Source organism: Merops nubicus, unplaced genomic scaffold, assembly GCF_000691845.1.
Source record: "Merops nubicus isolate BGI_N331 unplaced genomic scaffold, ASM69184v1 scaffold19297, whole genome shotgun sequence".
Lineage (NCBI taxonomy): Eukaryota > Metazoa > Chordata > Aves > Coraciiformes > Meropidae > Merops > Merops nubicus.
Window position 1 is genome coordinate 1 of NW_008621203.1, and position 19229 is coordinate 19229.

A 19229-nucleotide genomic window follows, 5' to 3' on the forward strand; every position below is an offset into this window, starting at 1 on the left:
AAGTGCACACTGCCGGCTCATGTTGATGATTGGAAGCTGAAACAAATGACTGTAGGTAGATGCATTTGTGGAAGCTATACAGAGGCTAAAACAGAGCAAAAAAAAAAAAAAAAAAAAAAAATCCCTCCCCAGAATCTTCATGTTTATGAATGGAATCTACTTCTTGGCCTGAAGGTGACTAAGAAATTGTTTTCTTTTCAGAGCATATCAGTATCTTCTGAAGGCAGCAGACATGAATCATACGAAGGCAATGGAGAAAGTCTCTTACGCTTTGTTGTTTGGGGATTACCTGAAGCAGAACATCCAGTCATCGAAAGAACTATTTGAAAAACTAACAGAAGAAGGTTCTCCTAAAGGACAAATGGTATGTATGTCCTTAGATTCTACAGAAGCTTTTATAGGCTCATGAATTGTTTAATATGTTGTACTTATTCTAAGGTGCTTTTATAGATTCTTCTTGCATCCAGAAGAGAATGAGAACAGTAAGTGGTATTTGCTGCCTGGTTAAAAAAGACAGCAGACAAGAGTGCTGCTTTTTAAAATTGCTTGAAAACTTCATGTAAAACATTTGATTCAGGTTCTGATTCAGGAAGTGTATCTTATTAATGCTTGCCTGAGCATTTCCTGATCATGACTACCCATTGCCTTTTACATTACTAATTTCACCAGTGCCTTTCTTCAGTTCAAAGATTGTCCCCCAAATGCTTCTGCTTTACCTAGCTTCTGCTAGTATTTCTGAGGGTACGATAACAAATGGTACCTCCACCCTCAAGGTAAACACGGGTCTGTTGTCCTTAAGTTTTAAAATCAACATTAAACTACAAGTAATATAGTATGGTGATGGTCTTTTAATTTCTTACCTGTTGTTTGACTGACTAGAATGTTTAAGTTAAAAAAATAGGTAGATACAGGTAACTCCAAACCAGCAAATCTTCCTTGAAACTGTTAGTTTTTTCTTGTGGTTTGTGTGGGATGTTGTGGTTTTTCATGTGCAGCTTTATCTTTGAAATAAGTAGATGTACCCACACAAGTTTATAATCCAGGAAGTTATAAACTCCTAGGAATCTTGAAAGCTGTTTAGTGGAACAAGTCTCACTTTGTCCATGTGCCCTTGGATATTATAAAATTGTTTATATATAATTGTTCCTGAGTAATGTCATAAAATGTGGGTGTTACCAGTTCTAATGTCTCAATATCTGCATATACTTGTTCAGTTCTCTCATTTGTTTTGGAAGTGTCAGCTAAGAATTAGTGCGTTTCTTTTAGCTCCGTGGCTACCAGGTCTCATGCTGTTCTCTGTTTAATGTTGGAGTGTTAATTTGCCACAGAAAGCAGGAACATGTTTTCTCTGAAGACTTTATATTTCAATGAAGACCTTGACTTTACTGGTGTAAAATTCATACCTGTCTGTGTGAGGCGATTGATGGTTTGTTTTTTTGGGTTTTTTGGTTTGGTTTGGGTTTTTTGGTTTTTTTGCCTGTGAGCTTTCAAAATTGACTAGAATAGTCTTAGAACACTGTGAAATACAGAAATGGAAATATATACTGTTATCCTCTGTGCTGCTGGTTTCTCCTCTGAGCTTTACAGCTGTGGCAGGTGTTACAGACAGCAGTAATTATGGAAATTCTAAGAATAAAAATAACTCTTGAAAAAACTTCAGGCAAACAGCTCTAGGCATTTTAACTCTTTGTATTTATAGTCAGAAGTGCAAGTAACCCATGGCAGAACAGGTGCAAAAAGTAAATTCATAGGAGCTGTTAGACAGTAAATCAAACAGTAAGACTCATGTAGAGATGGCCATGGTTCGTGTATGTTTGCACTGGTGTATGAGACGGAGAGGACACATGAACAACCTGACAGGTACTGCTGAGCTTCACTGGAGAATCTTTGAACCAGGATACTTCTACTGTTCAGGACCTTTTGTTCTACACCTGGCATTCAGGGAAGTAGTTTCTTCCTTGCCTTCAATCCACTAGGCTGAGTTCTGGTGAGATTTATTTATGTTAGTGTCTTAGGCAACTGAATAGAAATTTAGGAACATCATACCTTAAAAGGGGCAAGGAAGGGCCTGGGTGTAGGAGGTACCAAAGGGAAGGTAGAGCTTAGCATATTCTTTGCAGCTTTGAATTGTTGTTTGACTTCTTTTTCTTTATGTATCCCAGGAAACCTGATCCTGAATTTTTCAAAGGATATGCTGAAAAACTTTATTTTATTTCTAGGCACTTGGATTTCTATATGCGTCTGGTCTAGGAGTCAATTCTAGTCAAGCCAAGGTAACTTAGAAATCTTCAGTGTGTGCTCTTGTATTTTATCTTGGAGGCAGAGCCTAATCAATTATTTTGTTTTAAGGCCCTGGTGTATTACACTTTTGGAGCCTTAGGAGGAAATCTGATCGCCCATATGATCTTGGTAAGTAAGATAGTTAATAACTTCAAACATGCATGAACTTTTCTGTACTCTTAAATTTTTCATGTAAGATTTGCATTGATGTGAATACGCTGTCCAAGTATTAGGTCACCATGCATGCATGGGGTGGGCAATAGCATCTTCCCCATTATTTGTTAACTGAAGGAAAAGTCTGCTCATTTTAAGCTGTATACTACTGAATTTAGACTGACCGTGTTTACATTTCTTCATTTAAAGCAGAAGTGTGAGACTTCTAATTTTTGTAGGCTGTTAGAACTGTGAAAGCCAGAGATGTTTACAGAATCATAGAATGGCTTAGGTTGGAAGGGACCCTAGAAACCATCTAATCTCACCTCCCTGCCATGGGCAGGGTCACCTCTACCTAGACTATGCTGCTTGAGGCCTCTCATCCAGCCTGGCCTTGAAAACCTCCAGGGAGAGGGCATCTACAACCTCCCTGGGCAATCTATTCCAGTCTCACCACCCTTGTACTGAAGAACTTCTTCCTCAGTTCTAGTCTACACCTATTCTCCTTCAGGTTAAAACCATTTCCCCTTGTCCTGTTGGTGCACACTCTTGGGAAAAGTCCCTCTCCAGCCTTCTGTAGCTTCCCGGAAGATGCTGGTTTAATCAGTGATGTGATATTTAAGACAAATAGTGTGACAGGTGTATGTAAAAGTCTTTAGGTTTTCACCCATAAGTAAGAATTATACTTATTTGCATTTTCCTGAGTAATATCTGAGGTATATTGGCTATGCTTAACCTTTAATGGTATCGGTCAGTTGCTTTTAATGAAGACACAACGGACTTGTGGCCTTTGTTTTGCCTATTGTCTCATCAAATCTTGCTGAAGTCATGTAAGAAAGTTTAAACTGGCAAGTGGTATGTTGTTAAAGAATCGACAGCCCCATATTTTTCTGTTTTCATTTCCAGGGTTACCGGTACTGGGCGGGGATAGGAGTCCTTCAGAGTTGTGAATCTGCTCTCACTCACTACCGACTTGTAGCTAATCATGGTAAAAACTTTACTAGGCTAACGTTCTTGACTTTCTGTGAATCTCTGTAGCATTCACCTGGGAGATACTAGAAGGACTACCAACATTAATAATATAAAAATAGAGAATTACACAAGTGATCTGTTTGGCTCTGTGTCATGATGTGCAGTTTTTATCTCTAGCTATTGAGATGTCTTCTTAGACTGTCAAAGTAACTAATACTCTGAGTAACACTTTGAAGGTCTGTAGAGATCTGTTTTCAGTAAGTTGCAGGGTAATATTTGTTTTGAACAAAAGTGTCTGAAAATTCATCTTCTCTGTTTTCCAGTTGCTAGTGACATTTCTTTGACTGGTGGCACAGTGGTCCAGCGGATTCGCTTACCAGATGAAGTAGAAAATCCAGGAATGGCAAGTGGGATGCTAGAAGAAGACCTGATTCAGTATTACCAGTTTTTAGCAGAGAAAGGAGATGTACAAGCACAGGTGAGATGAGGTTCACCTGATGGCATGCCAAGGTTTTAAAGAAATGTGGGAAGAACTTTATGAAATATTGGAAGACATTAGAGTTTTAATTTTCTCTTCCCCCCTAAATCAACCTGGTAGCTATTTCCTGACTAGCTTTTATAAGAGGCTTGTATTTTAGTGTGTTTAAGGTCGAACTTGGACAGAAAATGCAATTCTTTTGTGGAAAATAAGTGCAAAACACTAAAACAGTAGTATCTTAGGAAAGCGGGTCTTGGATTTCACTAGAAACCAGCCAGACTAGTTTAAGGATAGCTTTAGATGTCATGGAGTGAACCTTGATCGAAACGACTGGTCCTGGCAGGGGACCTCAGTTTCTTGCTGCTCTGCCCTTACATGATTTCTGCATGCTGCAGGCTGAACCTCTTCAGCACAAAATGCTGGGGGAGGACACCAGTATAGGCCAACGGTCACCGTTCAGTTGGTCGTATAGGACTAAACGTTTGCGTAGGCAGAATCCAAATGAACAATTATTTAGTGTCATGACTGTCCTAGATACAAAATATCTAGGATAAATTTCTACTTAGGCTAATGTGGAAAAAATAAGTCTGTATTGCAGTTATTAAAGCAAATCTGTACTTTCAGGCTTTGTGGAATCTTTACCTCTGACATGGTCTGTCTTTGTACCAATAACCAGCTCACTGGTTATCTGTAGTAAAAGAAAAAGAAAGTTCCTGTGGAAAAGTGACTTATTTGCAATGTAAAAATTTATTTTTAGGTTGGCCTTGGACAGTTGCATTTACATGGAGGAAGAGGAGTAGAGCAAAATCATCAGGTACCCCTTCTGTATATCTCTGATGCATATTACACTTGGTGAAGGGGGAGAAAGTGTAGCTGAGACCACGGTGAAGCAAAAGTGTTTAAGTACAACTGTAAGGTATTTAGTGACTGCATTAAGAGTAGTCTTGTTGAGTAAAGCTTGATCTTTGTGTGACAAGTACATGGAGCTGATTTTCATATACAATTAGTTTAAGATTAATCATCTTAGAAATTAGGAAGTCAAAAACAATGACCAGCTTTTCATCCAGAAGCACCTGAAACTGAGCTGTTGTACATATAACAAAATCTTTGACACACTGTGCATGTATTAGTGGCAATAGTATAGTTTGTGGCTTGCATGAATATTTTGCTTCTGTAAGCAAAACAGTGCAACCTTCAATACGAAGGCTATTAAGTATACACAGAAATTAGAACTGATGATGTAAGCCAACCTAGCTACTGCTTATAGAAGTTAAAATGGCTAACCTCTTCTTAAAGTATGTATTGAAAAAATGTCGAGCTGAAGAAGTGCAGTCCTGAGGATTATTTCAGGCTCAGTTACCAACCAGAAATTACTTAATGGTCATCACATTTGAAATACTTTACGATGGCTGCTGTAGAAGGGTTCAGAGATGATACCAAGTGGTCAGAATGAGTATAACCAAGCTCTGTGTAAAACTGGAATGGGAAGTGGCATATCTCTCCTAAACAGGATTTGGAGGTACAATAAGGAAGTAGGATTCTCCTGTGTAGCTTGTGCGTAGTAGCTGTTGTAGTGTGTGTTTTTTGTTTGCTTGGTTTTTTTTGGTTTTTTTTCCCTCTGCTTTTTTGGAATATGCTGAATACTCTATATTCCATTTCTGAGTGGGGAACCCTGTTACATTTATTAAATTAGGGGCAATTGATAAGTGTCATCCCCAGGAGAACCTGGTAGCTTAGCAAACAACCTCCTCACCTCTGCTCCACTTAGAAAGGTACTCAAATCAGTCATGGTGGCTAAAATATTTGTTTTCTTCCCTACAGCGAGCGTTTGAGTACTTCAGTCAAGCAGCTAATGCTGGCAATTCACATGCCATGGCCTTTCTAGGAAAGGTAAGACATGAATGCTCTCAAAAGTGAACAACTTGACTGTCTTTCAACAAAAAATAACAAATATTTCCTATTTTCTGATATTGGCCAGTCTAAAACTTAAATGTTGGAATCTAAGTACTTCTGTTTTGCTACTATTTTGGTTTGTCCTGCAAGATTTGAGTGTTGTAATCTGTCTTGGCTAAATTTTCTACTTCCTCCTTCACTTTAGGAACTTTTGTTTTCATCTAAGTAGTACTTGAACTAGATTTTTTTACAAAATTAAGTAGTTGAATACCTAAGTGGCCTTTTTCTGTGGTGGAGTTCAAAACAGTAGGCCACTGTGCACATCCACACAGTGTGTGGGGGGAAAGCTAGGCTTCTCAACGTTGTGCCTAGTGGGAAATTGTAAATTAGAAAATGAAAGGGGAAAGACATCTGTATTCTTGTTCTGTGTAAAGAGTTGTGGCGCCTGAGTCTCTCTGCAGTGTGGGTATTGTATCAGTTTTCTCAGATTTAAATCCTTTTTATATCCTAAAACATGATTGACAAGCTGCTGCTGGTACCCTCTAAGGTTTTTTTGAGTACCCTCAAAGGTTTGACTGCAGTAAGCAGCAGCTCTAGCTCATCTTTTTCAATCTTTTACTGCAGTAGAGGATGCAAAAGTCATGTCCTCGGAGCATGAAAAAATAGCACAACGTGCTGGTCAAGGCACCTGTCAGGAGAGATGGCAGGTTCCTGTTTTCTCCACTATAATAGTACAAATACTATTATTTTTAACTAATAAATGTTGAAATGAACAGGGTTTAGTAATCAGGGTTCGCTTTGTTTTCAAGAAGTATTTTAACTGCCAATATAGTTTGACTTCCACTGGCCACACACAATTTTTGCCTGATTATGCATTCTTTGCTGCACACTGGTAGAACTTGAAAATGAAGTGTTTTCATGAAAAACTTTGATTTTATGGGCAGTTCATTTTCCATGGGAAAGTTAAACTCTCTGAATCTGAATTTTACAGCACAGAGATGTGTGTTCTGCTTCTGGGAAAGTTCTTGATTACTCAGTAATGCCATAGCAAGAACAGCCTAATATTACAAGGAACTGAGTCTCATATGCAAAGTGAGGATGCTTCATGATCTTCACGCTAAATTGACTTCTTCACCTGTTCTTCAATAATGCCTTTCTCCTTCAGATGTACTCAGAAGGGAGTGATGTTGTACCTCAGAGCAATGAAACAGCTCTTCAGTATTTCAAGAAAGCTGCTGATATGGTATGGTTATCTGTAAGGTAGAAACAGAACATATGTCCTAAAAGGTTGATTAGCTTGGAAATGCTGCAAATGCTTCTTCATGTGCACTTCTGTGGGCATACACCTAGTCCCAGTTTCTGTCCCAGATTAGCCCATAATTAAACCCTTCTTGACTTAATATGTCAGAAATGGCCTCCAGTTCTGGTTATGGTGCTACATGAAGTTGAGTTCAGCACAAGGAGCCCAACACTCATGAATACTGGCATCAGTATGAAATATTGTCCACCTAAATAGCCTGCAATTCTGTTAAATGTTAATTTTCATTAATCTGAAGTTGTCTTGTCACAACTTTATAGTGCACTGTTACTGTGTTACTTTGGTTCTCTTTTATGGTCAGTGAATAGATAATGGTTTTGATTTTATACCTCTCATCTCATTGGAGTGATCTTTTTTTGGCTGTTAATCCCTCATGTCTGTCTTTGACTTATCCCTTATGGTAGCAATTGTACAGCTAAAGCATGAGTGGTCCTCCAGGGAAGATGTTTAGCATGTGAAACACAGTAAATGAAGTTTTGAAGGTACTGTTGTAAGATAACTGTCTTCACAGTTCTTGCATTCCACAGTTAGATTGCTGCTCTGTCCCTTCATCCTAGAGTAAGGATCTCTCAACTTGCTCATTTCCTACATTCACTGGAGATTTCTGATGTGTCCTGTTGCCTGTCTGTCTCTGTTTAAGGACTCAGGGCAGGACCCCAGGAAGCAGAACTTGTGTTCCCCCTCCCTATCCCTCAGTTTTCCCCAGGTAGAGAGATAAACAAACAAAGGAAGGCAGGGGTAAGATAGGCTCTGCACCAATTCGAAGTTAATAAATATAAAGTATATTGTTTAACAGGGAACAGAAAGCAAGAAGGGAGGTAGATATATACAAAGATGGGAGGAATACAGAGTAAACACAAGATAGACAAAACCCAAATCTCAGATGGCACACAATTTGCTCACAGCCACATGGAATCAGGCACACTGATGCTCCAGCACACCAACACCATGAGCAAAAGGGCAAGAGAACAGAGACACCCACTTCCTGCCTCTTTTAAAGAGGTGGCAGAGGAAGGGGGAGGGAATATCTGCCCTTTCCTCCCCGTGCCCCCCCCAACCCAGACCCTCCTGGGTCCTAGACTTCACCTGTCCCACCCCCAAGCCTCAAACCACAACACTATCCTAGTACTGAAGGAACACCATAGTGAATACTTTTGCAGGGGCAGTGGGCAGCAACAGCCCACAGGACAGCCACCAATCTGCCCTTAAATTGAGACAGATTCTTGGGGTTCCTGTAATTGTTTTGGGAGCCTCTGTAGCATCCAGAACATGTCCAGCTTGGAAAAACTGCAGATAAATAAGCAATTAGTGCCCCACCTTTCTATGGGTCTGCGTTGTACATGCCATAGGACTTTCTGAAAGTGCACAGTACACTTTCATAACTAGTCTGGAAAACTTTCCTTTTTCCTCTTAATCACCTGTGTATTTATCAAATAAAAGTTGCTAAAGATGCTATTTTCCCCCTGAATATCTATTACTTACTAGGAGCAAAGTTACAAAGTGCATCTATCTTAAGCACTAGTTGGCTTAATGATGTTAAAAACATACCAAATTTGAAAGATGTAGCTGTAAGTTTTGCCTTTCTTTGCAGAACTGTTTTCCTGTGTTTTCAGGGTAATCCAGTTGGCCAGAGTGGATTAGGAATGGCTTACCTCTACGGAAGAGGTGTGCCCGTGGTAAGCTTTTCTGCTGTCTTTTTAATCATTCGTGATTGTGTAACTCCCTGTTGTTTACAGACTTCTTCTCTGGAGGGAAGTACTTCAATTGTGAAGGTTTCTGTTATACTGAAAACTCCATGAGGAAATCTGTAATAGTAAAAAAAAAAAAAAAAAATCACTGGAGTTAGCAGCTATGAAACATACTGAGTTCCCTCTACTAAGTTTGAAAATGTTGGTGAAGCTATTAGAATTGCTTAGCAGTGTGAATTTTTAGCCAGAGTTTTGTACTTGGTTCTAATTTTCTTCTGAAGTAACTGTCCCCGTTTTGTCTCTCTTGTGAGAGTGGAGGAATGCTTTGAAAATAACTGTTCATACCAGTGCTATAAGTAGATGCCAGCTTTGAGGTGGCTACAAATTTAAGATGTACTAATACCATAGTAGGCTATTTGTGGTTTGTTGTTTTTTTTTTTTTCCAAATTTTGACCAGGTAAATATCTTGGCACATCTCTCTGGGATTCTTCTGTAAAACAGATCTGTCTTACACATGTGTGCATGTGTATTTTCTTTCTTTACTTAAATTGTGGTGTATTGCAAGGCTCTGACTAGACCAAATATTCCTGCAGAACTATGAGCTGGCACTGAAGTATTTCCAGAAGGCTGCAGAACAGGGATGGGTTGATGGACAACTTCAACTAGGTTCCATGTATTACAGTAAGTGGCATCAAAGTGATGATTTGCTGGGTCTGAGTATCTGCCCTTTCAGTAACTGTTCACTAGGTGGCATTAGTGTATACATACTACATGTAGGGTGGTCTTAGTGCATTTAACTTTTATTTTATTCTGGTCTTTTCCTAACACTTCCACAATGTTTTTCTTTAATAATTTTAAAGAGTAACTACATACTCGATTTCATACAACTCTGCTTTTTAAGAGGAACAAACAGCAATAACTTATTCTGTCTTTTAGATGGCATTGGAGTCAAGAGAGACTATAAACAAGCTCTGAAGTATTTTAACTTGGCCTCCCAGGGTGGCCACATTCTGGCTTTTTATAATCTGGCTCAGATGCATGCGACTGGCACTGGAGTGATGCGTTCCTGCCACACTGCTGTTGAGGTAAGGTCATTCATGTATAAAGGCCAAATAATATTGACTTGCAAGAGGTTGTATATAACCATGTCAGCTTATATATGAAATTTGTCTTAGCTAAAACCCACTAGTGACTGTAGAGCCAAGGCTATAAAAAGGAAAAGTAATAATTGTCAAACTCCTTTGTATCTCATGAGAAAAATCTTTATTTTTTTATGCTGATATGGCAAGTTTGTATTTGTCTTATTAACTTTGAAGAAAATCAAAAGAATGTAATGCAAAGCAAACATCAGTATTTTGTAAGTACTGATTTATTAATTTAAACATTGGTTTAAGTGTAACAAAGCTGATATAAACAGTAATTTTGAGTAAGCATCTGAATCTTGGCATGTATTTGCTTAGCAGCCTGTACCTTAAGGTATCCCTATCTTAAACAGTGAGTTTGTCTATTACGTTTTTCCTCTGAAATGTAAATATTCAAATGCCTGTTCAAAATATTAAAAGTTTATCTTTTGCAAAACCTAAATTTCTGAAGTTCATAACAACCAGTCTTCTTCTCCCCCACCTTTTTTTTTGTTTTCAGTTGTTTAAGAACGTATGCGAACGGGGCCGCTGGTCTGAAAGACTGATGACTGCCTACAACAGCTATAAAGATGGTGATTCAAATTCTGCTGTGGTTCAGTATCTTCTTCTGGCAGAGCAAGGCTATGAAGTTGCACAAAGCAATGCTGCTTTCATACTGGATCAGAGTAAGGACTTGAATTTGTACTGAAAGCTTCTTTTGGAGTTGACGTGTACTAGCCCATTTAGTAGAGCACTAGAGTGCTTGAAGATATAATTACATACACCTTATTCATAGACTCTTGTCCTCTTTCCTGCTCTTCACACTGGAAAGCAGTCAGTTCTAATTTTTTTTTTTTTAAAAGCTCAAAGGGTAGCTTTCTGGCCTAAAAGTTAGAATGCACTTAAATTTTGACTTTCTAAAGTGTTCTCTCCCTACCCCGTTTTTAAAATTAGTGCTTAAAACTCCCTTCCCTGGACTTTCTAAACACAGACCTAAACATTTTATTTTTAAATCTATAATGTAGGAATTGCATTACTTTTACCTTTGGCCTTTACTGTGCATACAAGCTTCAGTTTCCTTTGTTCTTTATCTTGTAATGTCTTTTCTCAGCACTTCTTTATTTCTCCAGATTTTTTTTGACGTTACTCATACTACTCTTGAAGCAGTAATGAAGAGCTGGACAGTTGGTTCTGTTAGATTTGAAAACACTTGTCCCAGGTCTCTCATTGCAACTAGGTGGCTAGAACTTGGATTTCTTAGAGTTTGAGGTCACTGAACAGTGCTACAATGGAAGTACAAGTGATAAATCTTTCTAAAAACTACAAACCCCAGAAATTTAAACTTCCTGGATCTCGAATCTAGAAAGCTAGGTCTCCTGTTGCCAACTTAAGGGCTTTGTATCTTAATTGGTTATTGGTGGCTGATATGATAATTTTTGCATCATAACTTCCAGTTAATGTTTTTCAAAGGTGCCTTTGTGACTCATCTTTATATAAGCTATAGGAATTATAGTCTTGGCTAGGAATGTCTTCTTGAAAAGAAATTGCATCTTTCCTTGGACTAAAATTCTCATTGCCATTACTTGGATATGTCTGCATCTTGACTGGAGATGCATTTTAAATTATTTTATGCATTTCATACAGAGAATCTGCATGTAAACCATAAGACAGTATAGCTGAAACCATACTTACGCTAGCACAGAAAAAAGTTACAAATCCTTTGAACTGTCTGAACTCTGATACTTAAGTAACCTTCAATTTATGACACATACAGGTGAAATAACTTCTGTTCTGAAGTAGCTGTAGTAAAATAATGCAGTCTCTGGCTAGTTAAGGAGTTAAAGCCTTTGTTTTACTTGACTAGTCTTGATTTTTAGATGGTCAAACTAAAATACTTCAGCCTTGCATTTGGGCGTATCTTTGTCAGAGCCCAAACAGAGTGCTCTTAAAACTTACATCTTCTGGCATTCCTCAAGTATGCTTCAGAATCTCCTAGAGCAGGAATAGGAGAGACACTCGGTAACCAATATTTCAGGGTGAAATGATACGGTTTGTTCCTAGCTCTTATGTGGGTAGATACATGGAAAGACCATGTAAATGGAAGGGGTTTTTTAAGTTTCAAATGAGTTGAATCTTGTTCATGCTATAGCACAGATTACTTAGAGTTTTGGATTTATTTTAGCAGGCTGAATATAAATATGAGAAATTTTTGTGGTCTTGTGTGCATGCATGTACCATGCTCCTATTTAACTGAATTACTTTTTTCTCTAGAAGAAGCTAGCATAGTAGGAGAAAATGAAACCTATCCTCGAGCTTTGCTTCACTGGAATAGGGCAGCTTCTCAAGGTATGTTTCTACCTCAGAATTTTAATCAGTTTATTTTCAGTAGAACCGTTGATGTTTGGTTTCATGTTTTTTATGAAATGGAGAAGGAGAACGTTTACCTTCTTCTGTTCAATGTCAGTTATATTCCATGTAGGGTAGCTGCTGTTCTTTGTTCCTTTGTCTCAGCTATAATGTCATTGCAATATGCTTACAGTTCTGAGCCAGTCTGAGACCCTGAAGAGTAAAAGGACTGAACCACAAATGTACAATGTGCTTCTTTTGCCGTTTCATATGAAATTACAGAACAATGTTAAACAGCATTAGCAATGTTTACATAGACTTTTTAGAAAATAAATGCATTTGGAATAATAGATAAAAAGCACTTTTTTTGATTTTGATACTTGTCGTAATTTGTAAGAGATGCAATTTCCTATTCAAAGGAAGGAAAGCTCAGTGACAAGGAGTGCAATCTTAGCATCCAGCCAACCCGGGTTTAAACACTAGCGCTTATGATCTCATCCTAAAATAAGCAAAATTGAGCTTAGTCAATCAGTATCTCGGCATGATGCCTCTACCTATCATATGGGTGCATCTACATTAATGTTTGTCAGCTATCTTTTTACTTAGAGAAAGTGTATTGTACAAAGTGAGCCTAGGAGTTTTGTCTGAAAATCCTCAGACAGACTTGGTTTTTAGCAGAAAGTTAGAAATTAAGAGGATGGAATGATTAAGTATTCAATTACCAAATGATGATGAAAGACTTTCTATTTCAAGTTCTCAGTGTCCCTGTTTTAGAAACAATGCTGAAGCCCCTAGTGACCGTGTAACAAATGAAAAGCTTTTCTGTAGTAAGTGACCATGAACAACATGACAGAGATTTTCAACTAATGCCACTAAAGGACAATAAAAATACTGGTAGGATCACTCCAAGCACACAAAACAACCCCAACAAAATTCCCAAACAAAAAAAAAAAAATTCTGTTTGAGAAAGAGGGGGGGGCGGAGGAAACAGTTTGTACAAACTGTGGTAAGTAGTATTAAAGCCCTTATTGCATCTTCAAATGAAACTAAAGGGTTTTCTTTGCCTAACTATTTTATCTTTTCGGTTGTTTCTTGATTTATAGGATATACTGTTGCAAGAATTAAACTTGGAGATTACCATTTTTATGGTTTTGGTACTGATGTTGATTATGAAACTGCATTTATTCACTATCGACTGGCATCAGAGCAACAGCACAGTGCCCAAGCAATGTTTAATCTGGGCTACATGCATGAGAAGGGACTGGGTATCAAGCAGGTGAGTAAGCTGTAGGCTGATAGTCTCTTTGTGACAATGTGTTTACTAGTACTAGATTAAGTCTATAACTGCTACTGGGCTTGGGGCACTACATAACCACTTAGCAGGAATTAGCATGTCTCCCAATACATTCTCCTGTAGCAAATGGATGAGTGTAGTCCACTTCACACTTACCTATGTGAAGAAATGAGGTACAGACAGGGGAAAAAAAACCTGTTTACCCCAAACTGAAGAGTGGCAAAAAGAGCGGAATATGTTTGAGTAATGCTTTCAAGACTTGGACGTGTAATGACATTAATGCAAACGAGTTCCAGATTCAGAGTATTTTAACACAAGATTGCTCTCATCCTCTGAAACACTGCTTTATTTGTTTTTTATATCATGACCTTTTGAAACCAAGTTCTGTGTATCGTCAAGTGACAAACCATAAGCACCAACAGTGATGTGATTATTAGCTATGGTTTTTCAAATTAGGCTAAGCCACAATTAGCTTTATAAACTACATTGTCTAAAAGACAGTATTCTTTTAGGAAGCCTGTGGTGTATTGCTGTCCATGAGTTCACTAAAACTTTTACAGAGAATGTGTTCTTTTATGTGTCAAAATAATGTGATTAGCAATTGCATAGTAATTTTGAGCATCCTGCCTTACCTTAATATGACTAATTCATGCAATTAATGTATTAATTTAGTAATAACTTCTGGGTTAACTGAAACTGTAAGAAATAGTTTTGTTTTGATTATTTTCAGTGAGCTTCAGCATTTGGGTTTTGTCTGGGTATGCACCTTTCAATTAGTTTTGGTCTGTTAGGGGAAAAGCAGCAAAAATTGGTCTTTTAAATTTTTTGCAAGAAGTCAGAACAGTGAAGGTTAAGTCTTAGGTCAATATTGTTACTTTGGCAGCAGCAAGCAATCAGCATTTGAAAACTGCTTACTGACCTAGCTGTAAATGGGACAATACAATACACAAACAGCATTATTTCTGAAGCTTACCTTCTAATTTTAAAAAGGGAAAACGTTCCTAAAATAAATGAATCCCCTAAATGAGTTAATTTCTGAAAATGAACTCACAGCTCAGAGCAACAGTGTTCTAGTTGGGAGGTCTAAAAAAAAAAAAAAAAAAAAATTAAAAAAAAACAAGCAAACCACAGCATCCTTTCAGACATACTATTTTATTTCTTTTTGCTTCTACCCTGAAAATATCCTAGTTTAGAGCAAGCAATAAGCTTTGAAAAAGTTACTACATCATGTTCAGCAGAACGTGTTAAGAATTTGTGAAAAAATTAGTCTTAATGGTATAATTTGTGTATTCTCCAATCTGAAGCAGAAGTGGCTACACACAGGTAGTGGTAATGAGCACGCAGGGGCTCACGATGAGAAACGTAGCCTTGCTTTATGCAGGTGAATTATTTCCTCTCATATGGATCTGCTAGAGAAGGAGGAGTTGAACTGCAAGGGAAATGAAGTTAATATAGATAAGGGAAGGAACCACTGAAAATTTCTAAGCAAGGAATTTTCATGTAGAAAGCCAGTCTTGGGAATTCTAGATAGGTAATGTGAAGTTTTAGGACACATAGACAACTGTAAGATGAGAGGATGGAGGTTTAGGACTGACTAGGTAAGACTAAAGTGGTGCTGGGCTAGGATATTCTGGAAAAGACTAGGACTGAGTTTTGAAGGAAGTGAAAGAATACTTGACTTTCCTTTCCCAGAATGGAAACAGCTGAATTTTGAGCACCTCTGAAAATGAGAGTTAAGGTCCTGATGCAGGAGGTGATATCTACCCCTGAACTCTGCTCTCCCATGAGAGGCCTGTGGAAGGGATGTATACAGATGGTAGCACTATAGTATCTAAGGAATTGGGGATTTAGCCTGCTGAAGAAGGGATGTGTACTCTTACTCTCTCCCCACACATGTCCACATCACTAAGATGGCAAGCACTCCAGAGTTAGGGAGAATGATCCAGGAAGGTAGCCTGCACAACTCTAATTCAGGTCGCTGTTCTGTCTGGGTAATCCCAAATAAACACAGGATTTCTTACTGGTTTGGTTTGTTTTTTTCAGACAGCTTTTGCCTTATTCTCTCATATTGAATAAATAGGCTTTGTTACATACAGGATTCTGTACTACCTGTATATAAATGGATTTCATACTTGTATCAGGTCAATGCCAAATATTCAGCCCCTTGGAAATCTTGCATGTGTACCCTGTTATACACTTTTCATAGATGGGATGTTGTTCAGTTCCTGAGCTTGCATATCAGAATGAAGACCGTTTCCATGTACTGCTCAAAAAAAAAGGATTCAGTTCCTCTTAATTTTCCCATGGCCTTCTCTTCAGATTTGGCGTAGTATTTCAGTGCTATTTGTGTGTTAAAGCCCAGAGTCCTACAGTTAGGATCTGCTTCTACAATAATACTAGCACAGTACAAAAGAGGTAAGGAAACTCTTTTCAGTAATTATACAGAAGAGAGACTTTCCAGCTTTTCTGAGCTGTTCTGTTGAATTAAAATACTAAAACATGAGCTAGTACATCTCATTCACATCATGTGTTAATTTTCATACTGTTATTTCCACATGTGTTATGGAGCTAAACTTTGCTGTATCAATGAGCAGAAAATCTTTATGGTATTTCACAATCAGGATGAAATTATAAAATGAATGTGTGGCATGAAGTCCTGGAGATTTCTTGTTTTAAGTGTCCAACTTGGAACACTTCCAGAGGCAAGTCTTAGACAAGCCTGTCCTTCACATCAGCGAGGGAACGTGAGCACTTTGTTTCCAAATATCCTGACTTTGCAGTGTATGTATCTGAAGGGGAATCGAAAGAAAACCCAAACAAACAAGGGAAGTTAAACTATTCTGGTGCACATATTCTCTGGTCTTGCTACAGTTGACTTTTGTGTTCCAGCCACCACAGAAGAGAACACTAATTTAAGCTCTCCCTGAAGCTGCTGGCTGTTTGTGCTCATGCTTCTGCCAGGCTGCCCTCACTAGTGCAGGCTGTATCCGTTTTGGTTAGGGAGTAGAATTTAATGTGGGAGTATGTGCAGAAATGGTTAGAAGCTGCACTATGCAGCAGACATACTGAGGTATAACTAGGAGGAATTCCTGTGGTGTACTCCTCCGTGAGTTGTGTTTTCTTTGTATTTCATGTTTGGTGTGGTGTTGGAAAAGTTAAGGGTGTACTAGATTTGCCTAAATAAGTGCCTTGATTTACAGTGTGTAGGCTGAACATGTTAATCTTTGTGAGCGTCAGTTAGAATAGCTACATCCTCAGATTGAAGCTTCCCCAAAGATGAACATCCCTCAGAAAAAAAAGGGGATGTTTTACTGAATGGTTTTCATTTAACTTGACCAAAAGCCTTGTAGTCAAATGCCACTATACAGTAGCTTATAGAAAAAGCTCTACGTTTTAGGGTTAATTTTTTCAAGTTCTTTAAAATTGAGCTTTGTATTTTCTTAAATCTAGGATATTCATCTTGCAAAAAGATTCTATGACATGGCAGCTGAAGCAAGCCCAGATGCTCAAGTTCCAGTCTTCCTAGCACTTTGCAAGCTTGGAGTGATTTATTCTTTGCAATATGTACGAGAAATCAATGTAAGTAATGCAGAATTAAAAGGAAAAACAACATAAGTGGGTTTGCATTTTTAAAAGAAAATTGAGTTGTAATCTTAGTTAAGATTACAGCCTTACTTACTTGAGCCTTCTGAAGACTTGGGATAGATGTGTTTTGTGTTGCTGAAGCCGTGATTCCTGTTTCTTATTTGTGCAATTCTGTGAAACTTAAATGTGTGATCAGTGCTCTTTTGTGCTGTTCCTCCCTTGAAGAGCATTTTCCTAACCTGTTTCACTGCTCCTATCCATGACCGTCTGCTGTCAAAGTTAAACAGATTATTACAATGACATAATTGCTGTTTGGGAAGAAAGAAATGCTTTTTTTGTAGCCCTGCATCTCATGCTACTTTAAATTCAGCTGTAACAACCCCCCTGAGTTGTGCTTGATTTCTGTGGGAAGAAAATATTATTTGTATTAGATAGTTTAGCTATTGTGCAGAGTTTCTGACAAGTGGTGGTACTAAAATAGTGCCCACAATTTAGATGAAGTCTTTCTATATAGTGTCTGAAATACTTCTCGGTATTCTGACATCTCACTGCCATTTGGATTACTTAATAAATTCAAATAGTGTGGAAATTACCACAACCTAAACACAAGTTCAGGGGTTCCAGTTGTTTGACAAAATTTAATGGTTTTGAGACTGGAGACATTCAGGAGTGGACAGTCAAAATAAAACAATTGAGCAAATACCTGTGTAGCACTAACAGAAGCTCATATGAAGAACACATATATTCCAAGTTTTTAATATCTTCTGATGCAGACTTAAATTGACAACGGCTCTGTAGTGCCATCAGATACAGTAGTGAAGCATGAAGCGTGTGTTGGCAAATGCTTATGCAGACAGCAGTCTGATAAAAAGACAGTTCAGCCAAAACTATCAGTAAGTCACTTTAACTTCCCTCTGCCTTGTCTGCACAGATCTCAGCATTCTACCACGTAAGTGGGGCTTAACGTTAGGTCACTCATGGTAGACTGCTGAAGGCTTCCAGTTTGGCTGGACTGATCTCTGTGTATGTAGTACCTGCCCCTCTTTCTTTAGGGCAACAGATATGGTTACGTACCTCATTCTGATTTAAACTGTGTATTTTAGTCCTCTGTGTATGAAAGGCTCAAAGTTACGTATCAAGAATCTTCACCTCTAGAACAGAAAATAGAATAGCTCATCCTGTACAGCATGGCTCTTAACTTATTGGCATTTAGTTCCTGGAAATTAAGACTGTCACTGATGTCATACTGTTTTTTTCAGAGGGGAAAAGAGTTACTGAAGTTTTAAAACTGGTACCTGTACATGAAAAATGTTATAAGTCAAATTTAAAATCCAAGTGACTTCCCATTCTTGCTCTTTGACATGATGATGCGGCCTTCTTGTCTCTTAGATACGGGAGGTGTTCTCACATATTGATATGGACCAGCTGCTGGGGCCTGAGTGGGACCTTTACCTTATGACCATCATCGCCTTGCTTCTGGGAACAATCATAGCGTACAGGCAGCGGCAGCAGCAGGCGGTGCCCCGCCCAGCAGGACTGCGGCCCCCCGCGCCCCCGCAGGAGCCCCCGCCAGAGCACCAGCCTCCGCAATAGCAACCAGGGCATCGCTGAAAGGACTGGACTTTCCTAAAGGAACAGTTTTCCTTGTGATTTAGGACTTTGGATCAACAGTCCCTCCCCCAAAAGAGGCACAAAGAGGTTTAAAAAAAAAGTTTGAAAGCTGCTTAGAATGATGCCTTTTTTTCAGGGATAAGAAAATTCTTTTGAAACTGATTTGAATGTTATTTCAGTGCCAATGGAATAACACTATGGCTTTTTTCATGGAAACACAAGAGTGCTACTATAAAAATGTTGCCTGCTGTATCTAGTTCATCTTCGTTCTGAGTCCCTTTCATCTCTTAGAGCAGAAGGCTAGCATTGGAAGGTTTTTGCCTGCTTGATAGCAGTTGCCCTATACAGAAGTAATAACAAGAATAATTTTATGGCAAATTTAAGTCAAAGATGCTGAACTATATTCAAAATCTAAAAAGACTAGAACTCTATGAACTTACATTCTGATCTGCATCCCAAGTATTTCTACAATCCTTATTTCATTATTTCT

The 19229-nt window shown here is 38.3% G+C and overlaps 1 protein-coding gene across 1 annotated transcript; it reads left to right on the top strand.

Moving 5' to 3' along the window:
* Positions 1 to 201: 201 nt before the first annotated feature.
* Positions 202 to 18854, top strand: SEL1L (sel-1 suppressor of lin-12-like (C. elegans); the record flags this gene model as incomplete). The annotated part of the gene is made up of 16 exons (XM_008944392.1): positions 202 to 364; positions 2220 to 2273; positions 2350 to 2409; positions 3340 to 3421; positions 3729 to 3883; positions 4641 to 4697; positions 5705 to 5773; positions 6942 to 7019; positions 8708 to 8770; positions 9376 to 9463; positions 9719 to 9867; positions 10424 to 10589; positions 12175 to 12249; positions 13353 to 13525; positions 16994 to 17122; positions 18518 to 18854. Coding segments are annotated over 16 exons (1765 nt in total), but the record flags the coding sequence as incomplete, so codon positions are not given.
* Between the last annotated feature and the right edge of the window lie 375 nt (positions 18855 to 19229).